This window comes from Chaetodon auriga, chromosome 13 (genome assembly GCF_051107435.1).
Source record: "Chaetodon auriga isolate fChaAug3 chromosome 13, fChaAug3.hap1, whole genome shotgun sequence".
In the NCBI taxonomy this organism is placed as follows: Eukaryota; Metazoa; Chordata; class Actinopteri; order Chaetodontiformes; family Chaetodontidae; genus Chaetodon; species Chaetodon auriga.
In genome coordinates, this window is record NC_135086.1 from 12,520,488 (window position 1) to 12,543,592 (window position 23,105).

The 23,105-nt window shown below is 40.4% G+C and overlaps 3 protein-coding genes across 3 annotated transcripts; all 3 read right to left on the reverse strand.

Annotated features, from left to right (window-relative positions):
* Positions 1–1,472: 1,472 nt before the first annotated feature.
* Positions 1,473–3,171, reverse strand: gcgb (glucagon b). Its single transcript, XM_076746325.1, has 4 exons — positions 3,103–3,171; positions 2,886–2,991; positions 2,011–2,166; positions 1,473–1,723 (listed from the first exon to the last, which is right to left on the reverse strand). Exons 2-4 carry the CDS (start codon positions 2,978–2,980, stop codon positions 1,603–1,605), a joined length of 372 nt encoding a protein of 123 aa, XP_076602440.1. The 5' UTR covers positions 2,981–2,991; positions 3,103–3,171; the 3' UTR covers positions 1,473–1,602.
* A 565-nt stretch (positions 3,172–3,736) lies between these two features.
* Positions 3,737–11,512, reverse strand: fap (fibroblast activation protein, alpha). Its single transcript, XM_076746358.1, has 26 exons — positions 11,286–11,512; positions 10,990–11,071; positions 10,449–10,538; positions 10,238–10,332; positions 10,063–10,137; positions 9,182–9,234; positions 8,962–9,034; positions 8,594–8,714; positions 8,355–8,509; positions 8,093–8,190; positions 7,836–7,965; positions 7,671–7,709; positions 7,481–7,579; positions 7,309–7,379; positions 7,151–7,204; positions 6,788–6,912; positions 6,568–6,618; positions 6,180–6,278; positions 5,609–5,678; positions 5,320–5,514; positions 5,082–5,136; positions 4,907–5,006; positions 4,693–4,751; positions 4,531–4,603; positions 4,290–4,363; positions 3,737–4,151 (listed from the first exon to the last, which is right to left on the reverse strand). Exons 1-26 carry the CDS (start codon positions 11,286–11,288, stop codon positions 4,050–4,052), a joined length of 2,241 nt encoding a protein of 746 aa, XP_076602473.1. The 5' UTR covers positions 11,289–11,512; the 3' UTR covers positions 3,737–4,049.
* Positions 11,513–11,761: 249 nt separating this feature from the next.
* Positions 11,762–22,819, reverse strand: ifih1 (interferon induced with helicase C domain 1). Its single transcript, XM_076746356.1, has 16 exons — positions 22,297–22,819; positions 21,732–21,903; positions 21,436–21,582; positions 20,760–20,825; positions 18,513–18,739; positions 17,686–17,896; positions 16,251–16,468; positions 15,608–15,709; positions 15,352–15,475; positions 15,031–15,246; positions 14,235–14,491; positions 13,975–14,124; positions 13,666–13,827; positions 13,385–13,578; positions 13,194–13,287; positions 11,762–12,642 (listed from the first exon to the last, which is right to left on the reverse strand). Exons 1-16 carry the CDS (start codon positions 22,726–22,728, stop codon positions 12,448–12,450), a joined length of 2,967 nt encoding a protein of 988 aa, XP_076602471.1. The 5' UTR covers positions 22,729–22,819; the 3' UTR covers positions 11,762–12,447.
* Between the last annotated feature and the right edge of the window lie 286 nt (positions 22,820–23,105).

Consider the following 23,105-nt stretch of genomic DNA (forward strand, 5'->3'; position numbering starts at 1 on the left):
TGATAGATTAGTTTTATCACCATTTATTATATTTCTCAATCAATTTTTATCATATATTTTTAGTAGAATTACATATTTTTATTTATTCATTGTATTTGACTTGAATAATTATTTTTTTCCTCACATAATTATTGATTTGCATTATCCTTGGCACCTCAATAAAGCATACTGACTTGAACTGAATGCATGCATTGAATCATCCTGACTCCTGCGATAGCTTTGCTTTAATCAAGCATGTTTTTGTGCCCTTGTTAAACAGCGTTACTGAAAGATTAGTTGCTATAAATTCTTTCATTGTATCTGCAAGACACAAAGGGGATTATTAAGGCTCTGCTCATACATCAGATGAACTGTCAAGCCATTAAGTAGAGGGATCACACACTACTTTGATGTAATACCTGGATGGGAGATGACATGAGAGAAACACCCATCATCAGTGCTGCAAATCATAAATGTCCAATTTACAATCCTCAGAGATTTGGCCTACAAATAGACTGAAGTGGGCAGAGGTTCTTGTCATCAACAGATGGTCTGATGTGCTACAGATGACAGCTTAGAGAGGTGGCACATCCCAAAGCATGTCAAGCTGCTGGCTCATGTGAATTACTGTTTTGTCTCAGTGCCAGGAGGAACTCAAGAGTGTTGACCCAGTCATTGTTCCCAAAGAGTCCAAGCTGATTGACATGATTTCTTATTCTTTCATTTAGCCTACCCCTCCTCGGTGTGCTGTCAGAGCATCACTGAGAAATCCCTCTCCAATGAGCTGACAAGTGACACACATCATCCTGTTACCTGGTGGAAATCCCACAGCACATTTCTCCCCGGAGAGCGATGTGTTTATTGATTTTGTTCAGCCTCCATAAACAGGGGGATTAAGAGAGCATGACAGAAGAAACAGTGGTTTCTTGGGCAAAAATTAACTTCGCTGTTGACAATACTACTGGATTAGGATGCTCAATAGCCTTTATCACATTTACCCAATAAGAATCTAAAAAAAAAAAAAAACATCTTCAAAACTACTGTTGATTAAAATGACCATGATTTTTAATTCGTTTTCCTCTGTGGACAGGTGGATCCTAAAACATCAGCTTCATGTACATTCATGTATGCAGATGCTCATGCGCTTATTGAGCTGGAGATTCTTGCCAAGGGTGATCCAATAATTCGGAATGGATTACATTTCTTAAAGAGGGAACTCATACATTGTACACATTTCTTTATTGAAAACTAAATATGACTTTTATCTGAATAATAAGAAAATTAAGGCTATCTACAGACGGAATTTTGAAACTCGCACTTCAGATCAACAATGTAGTTATGACATTTTCTTACAAATTTATATTAGAAGGATGAAAATGCCAAAATGTGAAGAGTGAAAAAATCATGTTGTGAATACTTGAAGAAAAATTCACAGAGCATTTATGATTGAGTCATGTAACTTTTCTGCATTTTGACAACATTTCCTCCAACCAAGGAAGACCCACAGGGGGAATTTAATAGCATGACCAAGAAAAAGAAGCTAGTACAGACTGTGAAACATATAATAGCACAGAGTCGGTGTGGATTGGTGCATTATTCAGGGAGCTGTTATCCTGGCTGAGGTTACTCTCTTCTGCCTCGGCCGGTCTTCAACCAGGTCACAAACTCCTTGGCTGCCTGGTCCTGCAGGTAGGAGCTCACATCACTGGTGTAGGTGCCGTCTGCATGGCGTCTAAATAGACTCCTGTAGACACAGGCACATTTAGCTGATACAGGCTCAGAAATTGTATTTGTAATTGTGTTGCAAAAGGCTTAAGAGAGTTATATTATTTTGATATTATTATTCTGGGGTTTGAATTCACAACAATGGCTCTGATGAAATACCAGCAATCTACAGTATTAAGGCAATTAAAGCCATAATTGTGGTTTTCTCAATATATGACAAGCTTGACTTGCTGTATATTATAATACAAGACAATTCACAGTGTGAGTTGAAGTTGAAAAGATCCGGCAGGAGAAGGGCACACTCACCCGTTCCTTTTTGAGTTTTTTAGCCACTGGACAAAGTCTTGTGCTCTTCTTGTCTCCAGGTATTTACTGTAGTCGTTGGAAAATGTTCCCTCTGAATGTCTCTTCACGTTTGGGAGCTCGATGGGTTCAGTCAACATGGAGTTTTCAGTCAAAAGCCTAGAAATGACGGAGATAATTAAGCTTAGGGTGACACAAGCTCATGTGAAACATTTCCCGTCCTCCAGCCTCTCTTCCCTTTTTTTCTGTCTTTCCCTCTCTTGCTTCTTGCTTGAGTCTTCTCTACACCACAACTGTTCATCCTGCTCCATCATTTTGTTTCATAGTCAGAAGTCATTTCTGTAAATTAATATCTCATTGATGCTGGTGAAATTGAACACTCAATAGATTCAATCACACTGTGCCAGACTTTTAGAAATTTAGTTTTGCATCAACAAGTGCTGCAAGTTCTGTTAGACACAGCATTATTACCAAAACCTATGAACAATAAAATGAAGAAAAAAAAAAAAAACACTATAAAAAAAGTTATGAAATCGTACACACCTCACAAACTGCCCTGTAAGACAAATTAAGATGAACTCTCTGGTTTTAGATATAGATGCATTAAACAAAAAAAAAAAGATCTAACCTTAAAACGTCGTATTTGCTCTTCTGCTACAACACTGAGGCACAAAGGAAATATCTGAACCCTTCAATTCTGTTAAAAGCTGGATGTTTTTTCACAAGATATTGATCCTTGAGGAAACTAAATACACTTTTTTTTTGCATGATCAACATTACTGAACACTCTTTAGAGCGAGACCTGCCTAATGCTCTCTTCTTTGCTCAGGGAGGTTTCAGGCCAGTGTGAATGAGACAAAGCTGAGAGTTGGTCTTACATAGCGTTTGGGTCTGTGTCCTGGTCAGGGACCTGCCAGCTGCTTTGGATGATGATGAGGAGCAGGAGTCCAGCCAAAGAATGAGCGCTATTCATCGTTTGAGCTTCTGCAAGAGAGAGGAAGACACAGAGAGAATATTTCAGTATGGCATCAGAGAAAAGAAATCTTCTGTGGACACTGTGGTTGTTTGAAAGGAAGAAGGTGAAAATATTCTCACCTGTGCTCCTTTCTGTCGAGCGTCTGGGAGAGGGATTGTAAAGCGCGTTGATTGGTTCTCTCTTGGCTTCTGAAGCTGTTTCATGGTCCCCTCTTGATGTGCTCAGTCTTATATAGTGAAGCTGAGGAGCATCCTCCCAAGTGACTCCCTCCCGTCACAGAAACCTTGGCATATCCTCTGTTACTCTCAACCCATTAGTCAGCTTCCATCTCAGTCCACTGAATGTGTTTGACTTTGTTAAAAACCACACATCTGAGTGGTAAAAGCTGCCACTTTAGGTGTTACAATCAAACAGGACCTCTACCCAGACTAATAAATACTGACAAAAACTGGCACCTGTGTTCAAATGTCTCTCATTGTCATGAAACAAAAATTATTTTTATTTTTTAAATGATGTCGAGACAGACTGGAGAGCTATACTTACATTTTATTTCTAATATTAACCATTCATATGACCATATTAAAACTTGGTGAGTGTTTATTGAGAGGGACAAATTATGCACAACTTAATTCTTTTTTTACCGTAATCCATGTTTATATAATAAGAAAAAGTCATTTGGACATAATAATAGAACTGTTATATTTCAAAGCAATATTTATTTCACTTTCATTAGAACCTGACTGCAACACAAATGATAACACTCCACAACAAATCAGTGCTGTGCAATTCAGCTATTGTACGTTACCATGCTCAACATAAAAAAGTTTTCAACCACAAATGCATGCAATGGCTTTTAGTATGTTTTAAATGTCACATATTTTGACAAATGTTACATAATTCCACATAAAATACAAATGCTCATTTGTACGAGCAATCAACATCCATTGCACATAAGAACAAATGTACAGAGTTCAACCTGACACTTCAGAAGATCAGTAAGATAAAATATACACAAATCAGGAAAAAAAGGTAACTTTCACTGTAGTTGTTGTCATATTCTTCACATCTATTTGGGATTAAGAAGGCATTTCTGCAGGAAGTGACTCATGAGGGCGTATGTATGACGCAAAGCTGATCCTCTGAGAGCGTGATCCTTGTCAGTGTACCACTGAAATTAACACCAAAATCAGATTAGAACATGAGACCATGACATAAAATACATGGCAGTTTTTTTCTATTTGAAACTTTCATTAAATCAACACCATCAAGGCCAATATTAGTCCCACTTCCCTCAGCCAATATTTACCATCGCCTCAAAGTCCACTTGCTCATCCACCAGAGCTTTGGAGATCTGTGCTGCCTGCTGGAAATGGACATTGTCTACAGGAAAGACAGTGCTTTCACTACGTGACTGAACATCAAAGCTCAAGTCTCCATCAAGGCAAATGTAGTCCATTTGCTCAAGGCTTTACTGTGTTACCTAGTACACCGTTGGCTACCGCATGCTCAAAAACTGAGGAGTGTTTGTATGAAGTGACTGAACGTACCATCTGCTGTGCCATGAACCAATAGATAGTCCACTGTTTTGAAGTTTTTTGCTCTGGCCGTCACTGAGGAATTCTGTTAAAGAGAAATTTTAAAAATGTACTCAAGTCAGAATTTTCTAGCGTGAAATAATTATTGTGATCGACCTGACGTGTTATATTTACTTTGTAAGAGTCTGAGTTGTCGGTGGGCGTGCCCATGTAGCGTTCAGTGTACACAGCATCTGCAAAAGAAAACTAAAAAGTTAATACCGCAGTTGTATCGTGAGCCCAGTAATGTCATAGCAGTGCAATGCTAAATCGGTGGATTACTCTTTCAAGTGCACTGCAGGAATGATGTCAAAGGAGGAACTATACTACAGCATGTATGTGCACCAACCATAATATTCCCACTTGGCTACTGGGGCAACTGCTATCCCACACTTGAAGAGTCCGGTTCCAGCACCCAGGGCCATTGAAGTGACGTAACCACCATATGACTGAAGATCAGAATAGATTGAATTTAATGAATGAAAAAAAAAAAAAATAAGTATGTGAGACATGCGACAACTTACCCATCCCCATATTGCTATTCTGTCTTTGTCAATGAAACCCATGTCAATGAATTTCCTGCAACACAGAAATAATTTATTAGAAATTAAAACAATGGAAGCATATTTAGATGTCCGGTAATCCAGACATTTACCTATATTACCTTCCATTTCTTATGAATGTAAGACATTATCTTTGCCTGTCATACAGCAGGGTGCGTATGTTATCACAGAGGTAACTCAATGTTCAGACACACTTTACCTCACAGCTGTTATCTGATCTTCCACTTCAAACGTCCCAAGGCGCTTGTAGATTGCGTGCAGTATTTCATCACCTTGGTAACCGCTTCCCCTTCCATCAAAGCTGGCGATGATAATCCCATGTGAACTGGAGAGGTACGTGCCCCAGTTCAGCTTGAAACGATAGTCCACCCGCTGACTGCAGGGGCCACCATACCTGCACAGGTCAACAGTGGCAGGTATCATCAAATGTTAGCAAATGTTCATCAAATTGTGTCAGGATGGAGCGCTGAGGAGCGTTGGCTACTTACACATCAATAAGAAGGGGATATTTTTTAGACTTCTTGAAATTTGGTGGTAACATCATCTGATACCAAAGATCTGTTGGCAAAAAAAAGGTAAAAAATTAAATACAGATTTATGTTTCATATATTTAAGGCTCCTTCCAAAATGCAATCGCTTCTATTCATTCAGTATCAGATAAATATTAGTTTCTTCTGTTCTAAGACTGAGAGTAAGATGATGGAAATACTGTGATAAGTCACCTCATTTCAATCTCCCTACATGATAAAATATATCTAAATTCAAGGTAGAAAATGTGCTTTACTTCTTGTTCCTTCACTCGGATGTTTGAGCTTGACTGTGTGCAATGATGGACAAGCAGAGTTTGTCACTAGAAGGCGGTTTCACCGTCATCTGCTAAAGGGGGAAATTTTTTCTGTGCTCATTTTAAATCTCAGTTTAACACCTGTGCGTCCGAGATGATTTTTGACATCAGGGTAGTTTGGAAGCCAGTCGTGGTTGGATATGCAACGTGGAAATTGTCATTCAGAGCTGTCTTTTTTTATTCTAGTGGTGATCTTTAAACATGTCGTGGCTCACCAAATCCTGCAACCTTCAGTGTGCCGTACTGCATTGTTGGCACTTGGAATTCTGACAGAACATTTTCCAGATCCTTGTTGTCTTCAAGAACGGTGAGCTCTGAAAATAGATAATACAGCCACTGTTGTCACGCTTGAAATCACTGACGTACAAAAAACCCTAATATAAAAGTGAAGATCAAAAATATTTCTACTTTCACATTGATAGCTCTTTATAACCTTTAAGAACTTTTAAGAACACAGGTCAAATACAAACAAATGATGGCCTTTACTTTTGTGAGATAATAATATGAATAAACTGTAAAATGATGCAGCTGTAATAAAAAAAATTCAAGAGTAGCTTTCGGATTAAAACGTGAAACATTGTAAATTTAGTAAAGTAAACAGACCTGCACCTGAACCCCGGTTGTCCATGAGTGTGTAGAGGGGTAAACCAGGTCCTGATAGAAACAAAAATAGAAAATGCACACATCAAGTCTTCTGTACGACTTTAGATGTGACTCTTTTAGCTCAGATTATTGTTCACAGATGCACCCTGTCACACATAATCCCAATGCGTCAGCCTCAGATGACTTATTGCTTAAGAAGAAATGTGGATGGGTAACTGACCGTAGCAGTCCATCCGGTAGTAGGAGGCGTCAAAGCTGAAGTAAGCTGAGTTGTACTGACACCTGTCCTTACTCAGGCCGCAGGTGAGGCACTGAGGTGCAGACGGGCTGCCTCCAATCATAACCCTGATAATCAAACAAGCAGCACCTCAGTTATGTCTTTCAGTTCATGTCAGTTCATGCTGATGTAATATTTTGTCCTTGCTCTTGCTTATTGTTTAAAGGATCCCAATTAACTTCATCTAGTGTTTGTGCTTCCTTGCTCCATGAATGCAGACACACATGGACATTAACTTGTGCACAAGAAAACTGTTTTGAGGATGTAAAATGAAGCGATAAAACACAGATAAGAAGAGGTCCTTACTTGTAAAGATTTCTCTTTACAGGTATTCCTTCATACTGATTACTCACGTAATATCTGTTGGAAAGAATTTCACAAAAGTTAGATTTACATGTGTTTACTGTCTAATATTCTTTAAGGTTTATGCAGTTTTCCCAGAAATGGACAGCATCATCACTCACATGGCATCTTTTGTTAATTTGGATATGTAGATGACTTCCCACTTCCCAGAGGTAATAGGTGTTGCTTTGCCCTGAACAAAATGCCCTCAGTGAATAAAACACATAGCACCAGATACGTGACGAAAGCTGTTGTGCAGTATATTTATCATAAATACGATAGAAAAATACTTACATCTTTCACATAATGAATATGTTTGTAGCCCTGAGTGTCACTCATCACTTTGTAGAAACTGAGTTTATCTTCGGCGAAAAAAAGAGGTAAGGGCACGTACTGGAAAAAAGGTGAGATTTGACAGTCATGCACCGAATCAACAACAATTAATTGATAGTTCACGATCTATGTTGGTAATTTGGAAACTTACATGGCCGACCCAGCCTGTCTTGCTTGTTTGCTCAAATTTCTGTAGAAAGTAGAGACGTTTGTCGCAGCTACTTAGCATTTACTCAAATGACCATGAAGTCAACATACACCATGAAACCACTCATGATTTCCTGACTGGACAGTAAACCAGAGAAGTGAGAGCTACCTGTTTTTCTTTCCAGCTGCTTCCATCAAAGTCATAGATCTGTACAACCACGTAATTCTGTTTTCTCGTGAGCCACTGCACAGCGACGCGTTCGTCTGTAACCCAGGTCACTGAGCACAAAATGTGATCACTGAGCAAAAGGCAACAGAAAGTGACAAGGTTTTCACATAAGGCAGAACATGAGGGCGTTGTATTTGCTTCACTTTGTTTTCAGTGCAGTTTCTTTTAAGTGACACTAAGCTGAGGAATATACAAACCCAGAAGCAACCGAAGCGGGCGCCACCACCTGTGTCCGGCGGGATGGATTTGTGGTATCAACCACAAACAGCTTCACCTTCGTAAGGGTCGATCCAGCCTGCACCAAACACAATGAAAGCAGCATTCTTGACAAGTAACTATATATCATGAGAGGGTGAGGAAGATAATGTCTGGAGGAGACACTGTGAACAGGGAGCTGCACATATTATTTGTGCCATATGAATATATATTGACTACCAGTTCAGCATATACGTGTCCCACCTTTGGGTATGAAACAGCCACTGTCTGAGGATATTGCTCAGATCCATACCAAGAGAACTCCACTTTGTGAACGTCTGTGTCATTAAACTCTGCGTAAGCCAAGAATTTTCCAGTCGTTGACCACCATATTGCCCCGTTTGATGCAAAAACTTCCTCTGAAATTGTGGAGGAAAAAATATCTGTAACCATCTCCCTTATCGAGACACAGATGCACACATCTGGAAAAAGTGAATACTTACCCTCATACACCCAGTCAGGGACACCATTTAGGAGCTCATTCTTTTTCCCATTGCGGGTCACTTGTACACTTTCAGCAGTGACATCGGATTTGAAATAAATATTGAAGTCTGAGACGTAAGCCTGAAAAACAAAATGTATTTATAGTTTTTGATGATTTACAGTACAAATACATACCTCAGATCCGTATCTTTACTTCATGAAATACGCTGTCTACGGAAGTCCTGCAGGGCCTGATATTTATCTTGCAACATGCAACACATCCCATGCTGCCTCACATAGCAAAGCAGCATATTTCAAAGCTAGTGATGTTGAAGTAGCAGTGATATTGTACGTGATAAGGGCACATGATAACATTGGGTAAACTTACATATTTATTTCCTGTTGGGGCCCAGGAGAAGTACTGCACTGTGGTTGGAAGACTCACAGGCGTAACAAATGTTCTGGAAAGAAATATGTAAATAATTCAGGGTGATACCAAGTAAATCACTGCCAATTAGTCTGATGTTTCCGTATAATGACAGATGATGTGTTTCATGAAACCCTGCAGCTTATGAGTGATACTATCATGATAAAACGTGGCAACTTACGAACTCTCCCTGTCATAGATGGAGTAAGAGGCTGTGAATGAATGTCTCCATTTCTGTCGGATTGCAAACACAAAACTGGTTTTCAGACTTTTATCAGGTTTTTTCTGATCAAACTTCTCAAAATATTTAAAGGGACAATGCACCCAAAATCAAAAACACAGTTTTTTCTCCCGTTCTGCCTTTTCTCAAATATAATAGAGCTAGATGGCACTCGGCTTGTGTTGACCTAGCTACTCAACATAATCCACACACCTTGTTGTGAGCAGTTTCATGTAGGGATTGTTTTCTTTCTACCGACGTACACCCACCAACCATTTCACTGCGCAGAAGGAAATTTAGCATGGAATGTAAACATCAGTGTCCTCCTTGGATAGCAGTAGCTGTTAACGAATCATCCCAAGATAGCAAAGTCAGACTGGGGTGAGGGCATTTGATGTAAACTTCCCTCTGCACAGTGATAAGGCTGATGGGTGTAGTTTGGCAGAAAGAAAATGGTTCCTACATGAAACTGCTCACAACAAGGTTTGAGGATAATCTTGAGTATCTGTATCATGATTTCTGGAAAGTGAAATTGCTGCTGAGATTTTCAGATTTTTTATTTTTATTTTTATTTTTATTTTTTTGGCACTTTCAACAAGTGCCGTCTTATTCCATTATATTCGAGAGACAGCAGACATCTCTACAGCTGATATCTCCAGAACTTGCCACCTTATACCAAAACAATTTAGATGGATAAACAGCACTACAGGTAAGAGTATTATTATTATTATTATTATTATTATTATTATTATTATTATTATTATTATTATTATTATTATTATTATTTTGGATTTTGGGCTGAGCTGTCACTTTAAGCCAGACATCGACTGGGAGTTTCTCACCTTTGTGTAGTTGCTTTCAAAAGCAATGTATCTATAATCACCTGACAATATGTAATCTGTGGCATCCACTTGAGCCTACAATGAAAATGATGATGGAAATATTGGTGTAAAATTTGAGATATTATTTAGCCTTGACAAAATTGTGTGTATTGTTAGAAAAAAATATATATATTACAAAGGTTGAATTGCTCAAATATAGTGACTCTTCTTTTGTTTCAACATTGTGGAGGAAGACATTCCCATCTCTTGTTTTATGCAGATACTCCCTGTCTGCAGATATAAAAGACAAGAAATATGCTTGTGAGAGATTTGCACACATGAAGATTCATATATTATCCTGCCAAAAAGAACAACCTGCATTATAGCAATGATCTGACAGATGGTACCTGATATCCAGTACAAATTGTAGGATTTCCACCTAATGGTGTCATTGAAGTAATCTTCAAAGGTGAACTGCCTTTTGGCACCACCAGATTCTGAAATGATGCACAAGCTGCATTAATTTTGGATCCTGTTGCCTGCAACAGAAGTCTAATGTTGTTAAATCAGAGATGAAAACTGAAAAAACAAACAAACAAAAAAAACACTCATCCAGCTGTGCGTCACGCGGTGGCGCTATTAGAACCACCACCTGCATGCTATTAATCACCAGCCCTATAAGAGGAACTTATAAAGCACATCGTCATTGTCCGTTCATTCACAAGCTTGTTACTGAATCAGATCAATAAGTTATGATTTAAAAAAAAAATCAGCCTGCTGACAAGAAACAGAAAAAGTGACTGAAATGAATCAACCAAGCGCAAAAAGAAAGTGTTTAGAGTAAATGATGTAGAGGTGAAGCTGTTTGTGGTTATTTCACGCTGAACTCCAGCAGGAAGCGCACACAGAGAGGAACACATGCACAGACAGGCCTGAGCGTGAACTTACTGCTGAAATAAACTGCAGGGATCGTTATTAACGTGATGACGACAGCCGCCCCTATCACCCCCCACAGCACCTTGCTGCAGCCCTGCGAAAGGTGACACAAAAGTGGCAAAAACATCCTCTGAAATCACACTGCACAAACCGACGATGCAGCCTCTCGCTTTGCAGCCTGTCCATTTATCCTGACAGCAAGCTCCACTCGGTCCACATTGAGTAATCCTGCATTTACACGTTTTTCTTTGGTATTTTAGAACTTTTTTCCCCCCACTTTTGAAGCTGATGGCAAATCGATTACTGACCATGACGCTGAAGATGAAGAACTCGCCGTGAAGCCGTCAGTGTTTAATAATCCTCGAAGGTCGATGATGTGAAGTTTAAAGTGACTTCTTGGACAGGCAGCCTGGTTGACATGCTCTCCCTACAAAAATAGCACGTAACAATGGCTTTGCTCTAAAGCTCCGTCCTACTTTAGTAGAAGCGGGCTTCACACACTTCCCGCTGCATTCCTGAGAGGAGTCCGACACCAGACAGAGATGCCTCCCTTAAGTCAGCAGCCTGCACAACTTTCCAAGAGCGCACAACTTGCTGGTATTTAGGAAGTGGCTTTTTCACTCAGCAAGCGTGAGAAGAAAGGAGGAGAAGTCGGCTGGAGTCTTACCTCCCGGTTCAACTTGCTTTTGTTTTCATATTTTCCACTTAAGAAAACAGTCATGATAAAAGCGTTTTTCACTCACAAGGCAGGGGATTTTTTATTTTTTATTTTATTTTTTTTATTATACTGTGGATTATTTATTTAGAATATAAATGTAGTGGAAAGAAATACAGATACAGCACACTTTCATATTCTGTCATCAATGCAACTTGCATGTTTGTGCATGCACCAGGAAAACACCTCACACAGGTATCTATATGAGGAAGCAATTCTTTAAAAAAAAAAAAAATGTTCTAAAAATAGCAGGTCTGACTGGCTTTACAGTAGTGACTCATTACCAGTTGGATTTAATGGAAAATCACCGGCACTTGTTTGTCTGCATGTGTGTTGACAGGTGGGCTCTGAGGGGCTATCACAGACTCAGCGGCTCCCATCTCATGAGACCGCAGGGGTTTGAGAGGAAAATCATTTTTTTTCCGCCCCAGTCATTGTATAAAAATACATTTTATGATTTTTACAGCATTTCCGCAGTCAGTTCAGCTTTTAGCACACACAGAAAAACACAGGGCAAAGTCATACTTTGACAATTTTTTACATTCATTAAATGATGAAAAATATTGTACATTCATTGGACACAAGTTTGCAGTACATGCTTAAATCCACCACCAGTGACTCCAGTTACCATGACAAAGGAAGCACTGCATTTACCAGTTTGATGGGTGCAGTAATCTATGTTGTACGAGACAAATAGTTAAGAAAAGGAATCCACATTTAAGTGATCATTAGCGAGTCTACGTTGTTGTGATGGATTATGGGTCTTCATCGTCTGAGCTCTCTGCCACTCGGCCCGCGTGCTCAGCGTAATCAAAGGCAGAAAACTTGACGGCGAGCTCACTCCACTTGGTGCATTTGCTTAGCTTCCCTCCGTTCAGTGTCACCACAAAGTTTTTCACGTGAAGGCAGGGACACTCAATGCCGCGGTAGAACATCATGGTACCCCAGTTCTGCAATGGAAATCAGATGTCACAGCATAAAAGGGATGATATGGTGGTGACAACACAAATGAATGTCTACCATTGATGCCATTTGTGCCCTTGGCTGAAATATAAAAAATCTTAAAAAGCTTTTGGGAGGAAAATGGCTCCTAAATAATAATTATATGTTGGAGTCATGGCTCTAAATAAGAAGAAAAGGAAGTTGTATTTCATGTGTTTTTCTGATTCATTTTCTCTCCATTTGAACAATTTATTTTGGTGTTCATGACTGATTTTGACTCATTTCCCATTATTTTGAAATTCTCCTTAAAAAGACAAGCTATTCCACCTTAATGTTGCCATGCTGCCTGAAGCTTCAAGGCTGCAGCTTTGTACTGAATGGACACACATGAAAGTGGTATCAATCCTGTCATCTCCCTCTTGGCAAGAAAGCAAATAAGCGTGTTTCCCAAAATCTCCAACTATTTCTTTAAAATTTAGATGAAAAACTAAACTTTCTTGAAACAATCCCACCAAAAAAACAAATAAAAACTAAACTAAACATCCTGAAATGCACGTACCCGTCCGCAGTCTTTGCATGCTATGCTGCCGTTGGTCTCATAATCGAGTAGTCGCTGCTGAAGAGTGGTGTTTTCTCTCTGAATGAAAAGTTCACTGTAAAAAGCCCCCCCCCAAAACCAGTATTATGTAGTTATTATATCGTATACAAAAGGTTCAGAATAAGAAAACTCTACTGAATTGAAATTGGTACCAAAATTGTGATGTAACATTGACTCTGTGCATGTTCTCGATGATCTCGATGTCTTCACCAGTGCAGACATGTTTGTTGCAGCCTCTGCAGCTGAACTTCACCTCAGACGGGTTCTCATTCTTCACATCCTTCTGTTTCTTCTTTTTCATTCTCACCTTCTCCTCCATTATAGCCTGAATCTGAAACTCAATGATCTGAGGAAAGGAAAGAAAAACCATCACTGGGAACAATTTTGCAGCAATTTGGGTTTAGCTGTCAGGAGAGGTTGGAAGTGAACATACCCGTTTGTCATAGTTCTTTTGCTCTAAGGCTCTGATTCTGTCGATGGCTTTGTTCATCATGTCCTTGCGGTACTCATTTACACACTCCTTTTCAGCCACCCCAGAGTTCTTCACCTCAACCAGGGTGTAACTGCTGCCCTCTGCTCTTCCTCTGCCTTGAGCCTTCAAAGGGTAGAGTCAATGGTAAGAAGCCACTTTGATATTTTACTGTAACACAGTCTAGAACTTGCCTTCATTACAGGACATAAAAGTGATCATTGTTTACACAAACCACAGGCCATTAGTCATTTGACGACTGACGTCACTAACCTGAATCATAGCGATCTCATTGGTCACAAGGCCATATCGGATAACAAAATTGCACTCTGGTATATCCAAACCTTCCTCTGCCACTGTGGTAGCAATCAGCAAGTTGACTTCACCTTTGCTGAATTTGGTCAGCACATCCTCACGCTCTGCCTGATTAACACAAATGTACATCAAGAAGATTAAGTGAATTGGACTTGAAGTGTGCAGGATGCTGAAGGCAAATGTACTGCAGTTTAGTTTGTAATGTAATTTGCACTCACAGAGGTCATTGGTTTAACAACGCTCTGGTCTCCTCCTCCAATGACATGCGAGGCTTTCACTCCAATGTCAGCAAACTTGGGATTTTCCTGAATCCACTGACTTAGAGCAATAGCACTGCGACGTGTTTTGGTGAAAATGATCCCTCTGGCTGCCTCCCTGGTGCTGAACTCTTGCAGAATTTTACTTCTTAGTTTTGACAGGCTGTCATTTTCATACTCTGGAATATCTGCAAGAGTCTCCAGCTCCTTCTTGTTCTCTGCGAGAGATAAATGTCAAAGAACCAAGGTAACATCTTTGTGTCATTTCAAAGGTTAAAAGAATCATACAAGTTTTAGGGAAATTTGCTTATATACTTTCTTGCCTCGAGTTAGATGAGAAGAATGATGCCACTCTCATCTCTGTTAAATGTAGAGCAGCAAGCAGCTGGTAGCTTAGCTTAGCAAAGAGACGGGAAAAAACAGGGGAAGAGCTAGCCAAAATCCACCGATGAGCACTTCTACTTGACTGTATCTTGTTTGTTGCTTATGAACAATAGTGTTTTGTTACCTTTGGACAGAGTCAGGCTAGCTGTTTCCAGTCTACATGCTAAGCTAAGCTAACAAGCAGCTAGCCTTATATATATGTTCAACAAACAGATATTAGAGTTACATTGATCTTTTCATCGAACTCTTGGCTAGAAAGAAAATAAGCAGATAACTGAACTATTGCGTTACAATGCTGCGACATATAACAGCAGTGGTTACAACAATAAAGTCAAGAACTTGTTTCAGTTTTCTTGGAAACACAAGTCAATACCTTGAAACAAATTGAAGAGAAATCTCTCGGTATCTGTGATTTGTATGGTCTGGTCCTCGTCCGGTGTTGTCTTTTTCTTTATCTCCTCCTCGTGGTATTTATTCAGGAAACTGAAGGAATCGCGCATGCGAATGGTGTTGCTGAGGTTGAGGCCCTCGCTGTACTGCCGAAGGTGCTCTGCGCAGACCCGCACCTTCTGATCTTCCATTGTTGCAGCTAAAATAGATTGAGACAAGTTTTTAGATCAGTAAGGTATATTTGTTCTCAAAAAGGGAAACTGGACCGTATTCCCTGTAGATGAGCATAAAAAGTAGCGCTCACCTTTTCGCTCTTTTTGAACAACCCACTGTTCATAACTCTGAGAGCCGAGGTCACAGGTGGGGCTCAGCTCGGCATGGGTATGAATAGCATTCATGATTTTCTTGATTACATCGCCAAAGGGATCCTGAAAAGCATATTTGGTCTTAGAACATATAATACTCTTAATGCCATTACCTAGAAAGGAACTGTATTAAAAATGAGACTATAAGTTAATAAAGAAGCAGTCATAACACCGTCTCCTGTTAAAGACATGTACCTCTTTTCTGTCTTCAACATTCAACATTATTTTCCTTGGCTCCCTTTTGAATTCCCCAAGGCTCCCTGTCATGATTTTAGAAGCATCCAGGTTTGCACAAATCTATGACAGAGACACAGATTTACAGTGTAATTATTAATCATAATCATACATCTCGATCTTAGTGAGACACAATATTTCTAATACATGTCAGCATGTCTGATGCAGAGTTGAAGCCAAAGGGCTGTTTTTAATTTCTGTCTTTGTGGCAGTAGGAAACTTTACGGCCCTGTGTGCAGGGGCAGTGTGGAACATTGGAAACAGCTTGGCTGGATGAACAGGATCCTAAATGACTCAGGGAGGGAAACTGGGGCAGGAGTTAGATGAACAAAAGATGAAAAAGTGAAACTAAAATTACGATGAGGTGGTTTATGGTGGCACGTGAATGGAATAGGTGTGGATGCAATTAAAACAACAGCTGTAGAATGTAATCTGATCCAGTAAAAATACTCAGGATCAAGAAGTTAGTTCATCTCTTTGGTGATCTTTCGGGGCGTAGTCTTAAATGTTGCTGTAGTGTTGCATAGTGTAGCTAATATTTTGCATACGTAGGCTAACGTGCTACCATATAGGTGCAGACAAGAGAGCTGAGGATGGTATTTACGCGCAGAATGTGCTCCTCAGCTTTCTCCATTTTGGTGGCTCCCCCGACCCCTGGTGAGGCAGTCAGGCCGAGGATCTGAGGGAGGGGCACGGTCTGCTTCTGCTCCTTCTTCAGCTTATGGTTCTTGTGCTTCTGCTTCAGGTAGCGCATCATTATGTGGTTGTAGACGCCTCCTTTCTGAGTATGGTGACACTCATCTATAACAATCAGCGTCAAATCTGCAGAAGAAAACAAACCTACTCGTAAATGTATTGTACTGGATACAAAGTGGATAATATGGCAGTTGTAAAAAGCAGCACGGAGGAACAAATCTGCATTTCATCACAGTAACAATGGCTGCAGAATAAAATAGTGAGTGAGTGTTTTCAGAGATTCTTGGCTTGCTTTATTAAAAGGGAGTTTTTCTTGCCACTGTCGCCAAGTGCTTGCTCATGCTGGGAATTGTTAGATCCCTGTAAATAATTTTACAAAGAGGATGGTCTAGACCACTCTATGAAGTACCCGGAGACAACTTCTGTTCCGATTATACTGAAACTGACTTGATGTTGTAAAAACAATAACATTTACATTTCTGCATTTCTCACTCAGACATTATCGTCCAGGGACGAAAATTACATACGTCTTAAGAAACACTGCAATTTTCTCAACCATGCTGTACTATTTTTGTCTCATTTATTTATTTTTCTTAAATAAATAGAGGTGACTTTCACTCACATATTGTAACATCCCTCTGAAAGAGAGCCTCCCACACAAACCAGCTCTTTTCTAGGAACCTGACGCAGCGGTTTAAGCCACACAATAACATGTGCTGGAAAACGGTCTACTTCAAAAATAGCTTTGGTATTTTCACAGAAGTGTAAGTAAGGTGAATTATAATCATCCACATGTACAAGTTTAACCAGAGTGATACAAATTTATCCCTGAAGGAAAAGAGTATGGAGTGGCAGCTTGATGTACTGTGGGTGATAGAAGCTCTCATGTGAATTTGATCAGCCACACGCTAATGGCTTGAACAGACATGTGGCCTGGAAGGGAGGAGATTGGGAAAAAAAGAAAAAAGGACATGCTCTCAGGCGTTTCAACAAACAGCATATGTTCCACTGAGGTGGCTATTCCACCTTGGACTGGTGAGTGCCAACAAGAGTGAACAGCAGAGCCGGAAGACTTTGACAAGATCCTGTCAGGTATTATCTGGGGAGATGTTCTGAGTCCTCCGGGTGGCTTTCTATTCCAATACCTGTCAGAGTCTGTGGTTTGAGGCTGGACAGATGTTAACTAAAGGTTTTAGGAAGCCTTTTTCAAAGAAAATGTAGATATGTTGTGACCTGATTTCATTTTGAATGCTGGTTTCTTTACTGAACCCAAAGGAAATTGTTGAGCCAAGGAAAAGTTCTTTACATTCTTGTGCTGGATTGTATAAACTTTTGTATCATACCGCTTAAGTTCACCCCTTCGTCCTCTCCTTTGTTAAACCTCTCCAAGTAATTCTCAAGAATCTGGGCTGTGCAAATGATGACGTCATTTTTCTTCACAATCTCTGTGAAAGAGATTTTGAGCTGTGAGTCTCCACTGACTCTCTCCACTTTATATGTGCGCTTCAAATATGGCAGGAACTCTGCGGCATAGTGCTGCTCCACAAGAGGAATCTGCAGGACACAAGAGCACATTCGACTTGATGATGTCGATGCTACGAAGAGAAATCGAAACGTCTGCATTGTTTCTATTACTACAAACCTCCTGATGATTCGAGGGTTTGTTTGTTTATGATCAGAATAGCTGCAGTGTTATGACTATGACAGTCTGGCACCGATAAACAGGACTTTTTTTTCACTGTAGCTAAGGCAGGGTTTCAAATTGCTTGTGCAATGATTTAGAAGACCTTGTTGTCCACTGTTTAAGGATCAGACACTCCCTTGCAGCTATTGTTCTGTTCTTCCCTGTGTTAACGAGTGAAAGATCACTTTCACTCACATACAAATACTTTTTCTCAAACTGCTAAAACTCTACCAAGTCCTTTTTATAGCTGGGAAAGTAGGGTTTTTTTTTTTTTTTCCAGTGCAGAGTAGATCACATGCAGAGCCAAGTGGTAACAAGGTGCAGGGGAATACCTAAACCTTATGGTATGTAATTTGTGGTGAGCTGACCCACATGTGCAAATTGACTGAAAGCTAGAATGTTTTCTTTGGATTTGAAGAGGATGTGAGGAGGTTACCATAACAGAGCAAAGCCACACAGTAGGACAGGTAGACCAGATTGTAGTACCTTGTTTACCAGGACGACCACTTTCCCTGATAGCCCCTCTGCCCTCCTGGCGTCCAGATGTTTTTTGGTAATATAAACGGCAACTCTGGTTTTACCACTTCCTGTCGGGAGGCATATGATGATGTTTTTCCCCTCCAAGGCAGGTCTGGCGACATCCGCCTGATAATCTCGAAGAACAATTTCAGCTTTTTCTGGGCCTTTGGCTGCTGCTACTGACTCAGTTTGATCTGTAATGCAGAGCAGAGGTTCGGACAGACAGACAGAAGGTTTACTGACCATGTCAGCAAACCACAATTACAAGCATTACCAGCAGGAAGAGACAGTGCTGGTCATTGTTTGCAGTTTGGGTCCTGTGGTGGAATGTTTTCTTAATGCTGCTATTAAAAAGGCAAAGAATCCTGTGCGCATCTGCACTGGAGTCACCACATTCAGACTTTGTTTTTTTTTGCACTTTCATTGTTAACCCACTGATTTTAAACCACAGCAAACACTGAACTACATAAACATGAGCACCGAAGGGAGCGCCTATAAACTACCAAACTGATATTTGGTAGTTAAGATAGGAACACTGCATACTACAATGTCACTGAGAGGCACTGTTGTAGCATATTAGTGCATAGATTTGAAAACTTTGGCAGAAGCAGGCCAATATGTGTAACAGATGTCAGTGTTCATGTACAAATACATGCATGTAATCGGAGCCTTTTATGACCTCATTACAAAACTGGAAATCACATTAAAAGGCGCCCACTTAAACCACCTCAAATTTGAGTCAAACATCAGACATTATATGTCCAAACATCTGCATGTATTTAACAATCATTAAGATTTTCTCAAATTGTTTGAGTGTATCATTTCATCACAAGCCCATTTCAGTTATGTGTTCCTGGTTCTTGATGTCTACCGTGGCAGCAGTTTGTCTTACTTTCCTGTTTGCAAGGACAGCAGACTTGCTATGATCCACTTGAATCAGACTATGACTCATTTGCTCTGTCTAGGCCGGGGATGAAACATGACTAAGGGGCACCATGCACAATGTGCACGTACCCTCCTCTCTGCTATCCTTTTCCCTCAACTCCAAGTTCTACATTTCCGCTCGGTTATGACTTCAAACCCCCGGAAAGTTCTTTTTTTTCCCTCAGTGCAGACAGCTTTTAATTTTCCTTCTCAGACTTGGTATGCCAGAGGTTAAAAGTGCTGTTTCAAGCAATTACATGGAAGTAAATACATGTCTGTGCTGATGGAGAGATAGAGCTTTAACAACAATAAGAAGTAAACAGTGGCCTGCGTAGCCCTCTGACTTTATACCAGCAGTCCCCAGACGCTAAACTTATCAGAGAAGCAAAGTCACCAATCTCCTACGGTTAAAAAGAACAGAAAACCCACAGATTTATTTTTCATCATGATTCAGTGCAGTGAAGCTTGGTTAATTTCAGAAGACCCACAAATAATTCTGCACATGCAACTCATTTCACAGGCTGGTGGAACAATCCTACATATGATCTGCTCCGTTTAAACCGTGCGCTCTGGCCAAGCAGTCCGCTCCATGGCATTACTCAAACTAATGAGACAAACTGTACTGTAACCTCATATTAAGAAAATAAAAGACACTTCCTCTGTTTCTTTATTTCATATAATTATTTCCACTGCCTCATTAGTCCACACGCTTCTCCCTTTGCGTAACGTCTCTGCTCTGGGCTGACTACCCCTAAAGGGATCATTTATTATGTGAGCGCAATGTCAGACAGGAGCGTTATATGACTGCAGTGCAACGAAAGATGATGCTGATGCAGTAGCTATTGAAATAATCTAACAAATTAAGCGTGATATAAGCCTAGAGGTGTAAAGGACGGCCCCCACTCCACGGCAACTTGAAGTAAACTTTTCCTTTACATTACTTTAGATTGTAGAGTCAGCATGTGGTTTTCATTTCCAGAGCTGGCTGTACTTTGTCCTCTGTGACCTCTATGTGGTTCATCATGGTGCACACATGGAACATATTCTTTGGTGTCGAACATGCAGCATGGAGAAATGCTCCACTTGCAACACCTTCCAAACGCTCATTCTGCCTTTATAATACTAAAGGGCATCTACAGGTCCAGTGTACATCTTTCTCGCTATGACGTGAGTTTGGTTTTTGTGTGTGGTCTGCCGGGCAGGACAAGAACAAGCTTTTAGATTACGAACATACTTTAAATTCTTCAACATCAACAGTATCAAGGGTGAGTGAGGGTGAATCAGTCCCACCTGGTTGTGAAGCCTCCGAGCTGTTAGGTGGAGCTGTGGATTCAGGGCTTGCTGCTGCGTACAGATCTGAAAAGATACCAAGAAAGGCAGGAGATGAATCTTAATCTTGTTCACTGTTTTTTTTCTTTAGCTTTTATTGGCAAAAATATCACAGGTTAAATTTCATTATGCACACTACTTGAATAAACTGGTGAAGTATATATATATATATATATATATATATATATGTGTGGTCCCGTGCAGACCTAAGTTTTATGTAGGAATCTGGTTATTAGTTCAATCTACATTTTGCCAATGCGTAAATATAAAGTAAAAAGACAGTATTGGGTTCAGTGGTAGTTTTAAAGATTTGTAACATCAGGGATGTAGACTTTCATGCAGAACAGCTTGACTCACTTTGATAAAAAGAACTAAAAATTTAAGACTATTTAATGTCTTTTGAGGCCTAATATTTATAAGGATAAGATGACCTGCTGACACCCGGCACTGAAACCAAAATCTAAATAGATTAAAGCAGCAAATCTGATGGCTGACTATCTAAATCACAGAGAAACCAAATGACTGTATGCTTGAACATAAATGAAAACATGAGACATGGAACCACTGTATACCTGCCAGCTGTTATTACTGATATCTATAGATACGACACATGTTGAACAGAGGTGCTCTGTCAGACCTGCGGCTTCATCCTGAGGGTTCTCGGTTATTTTGATGTCTAGAAACTGTGCGGTGTCACAGCCTTCAGCTTCTTCTCGACTCTCCTCTGTGGCAGCTTTGCTTCCTGTAGGTTTATTGTTCAGTGAAGGCAGTTTCTCATCTGAACCTAGGAGGAAATAAATAAATCAGACATTGGAATTTCCTCTAACTAATAATCTCTGTTAATAAAGCTGGAGTAAGTATACTGTGAACACTCTGTAGACATTATTTATGGCGTTCCTTGTGATGGATGTGTGCTCCAGTAATGTTAGTCACCTTGCTCGCCACAGTCAGGTGAGCCTCCAGTCAGCTCGTACAGGTCTTTGTGTCTAGTTTCACGCAGAATATCGAGAAATTTTGAAAACCATCCTGGCCGACCTCTCACGATTCTCCTCAAAAGTTCACTGGCTCCACTCGCGCGTCCTTTGTTTGTTGTTGTGGCTTCAATCTGGATCAAGAGCACAATAACTGGAGTAGACTGGTTATGCAACAAGAGTGAAGCGCAGGGCCCTGCAAAGTAGTTGTATGCATTTGTCTGCCATCTTGTGGTCAAAGAACGCAAACACATCTTTTGGGACTAAAGTTTCAGTTTGATCAGAATCAAAAGGCTCAACAGTAAGTTGAGTAGTGATAAATATAAAATAAACAGTGTTTATAAAGAATGATGAGATAATAAACGATGTATACATTGAAATTTAGAGTGTGCAGGTGTTTATGTTGACAGTGACAGTGAGGGATGAATGTACACAGGCGAGGTGAACTGGCAAAAAGTACACAAAATGTATGTTTTGACAAGTCATGCTGAGGTGCTGATCTGTTCCAAATGAAACACGGTACTCACTATCTCAGCGTCAGCGGAGGTCAGCAGGTCTTGGGACCGGCAGTGGAGACACACTTCTTCAGTCTTCATGTCCACTAGGCTGGGAGACAGCAGCTGAATGAGCTTAACACAGCAGTCATTCTCTGCCTCCACCTCAGGTGATGGCAGGTTGGCCTGAACGACGTCCGCTGCGTACACACAACCTGATTGCAACAAAGCGTCCACAAACGCCCTGAACCAGCCGGGTCTGTGCGGCTTCTTGATGACTGCGCTAATGAGCAGGTCCGCTGCCGCAGCGTTGCCGTCGCTCGCCTCTTTTTGTCTGATCCGCTCGATCTGGTCGGTGTCGACAAAATTGATATAATTCAGAACCTGCTGCACCACAATAAGCTCTCGCAGCCTCGGCCTAAAGTCCTCAATGAGACACACGTTGACCTCGTCCTCAGCTGCCATCGTGACCCGTCTGATAGATAACACTGGGAACACGGTTCGACAGTCGGAGTTAAAGAGCTGCCGGCAGCAAAAACAGATGTTTCACTTTGTTGGGAAATTCAACTCTTTCACTTTCGTTTCTCCAAGTCGAAACTCAAACGGAATGAAAACTGGCCACTAGGTGTCAGTCTTTGAACAGAGTAGGAAGGTTTTCTGCACGTACAGCAAGGCCTGCAAACACCTCATGGAACTGAGCTGTTTTCTCTTGTTAAACGTTTCTTATAATCGAGCAGTTTGTATAAAGGTGCTGCATTTGTGCATCTTTATATCAGTGTAATACTATTATCAGATTCTTTTAGGAAATTTATTAAGAGGTGAATAGAAGCACATTTAGTTCA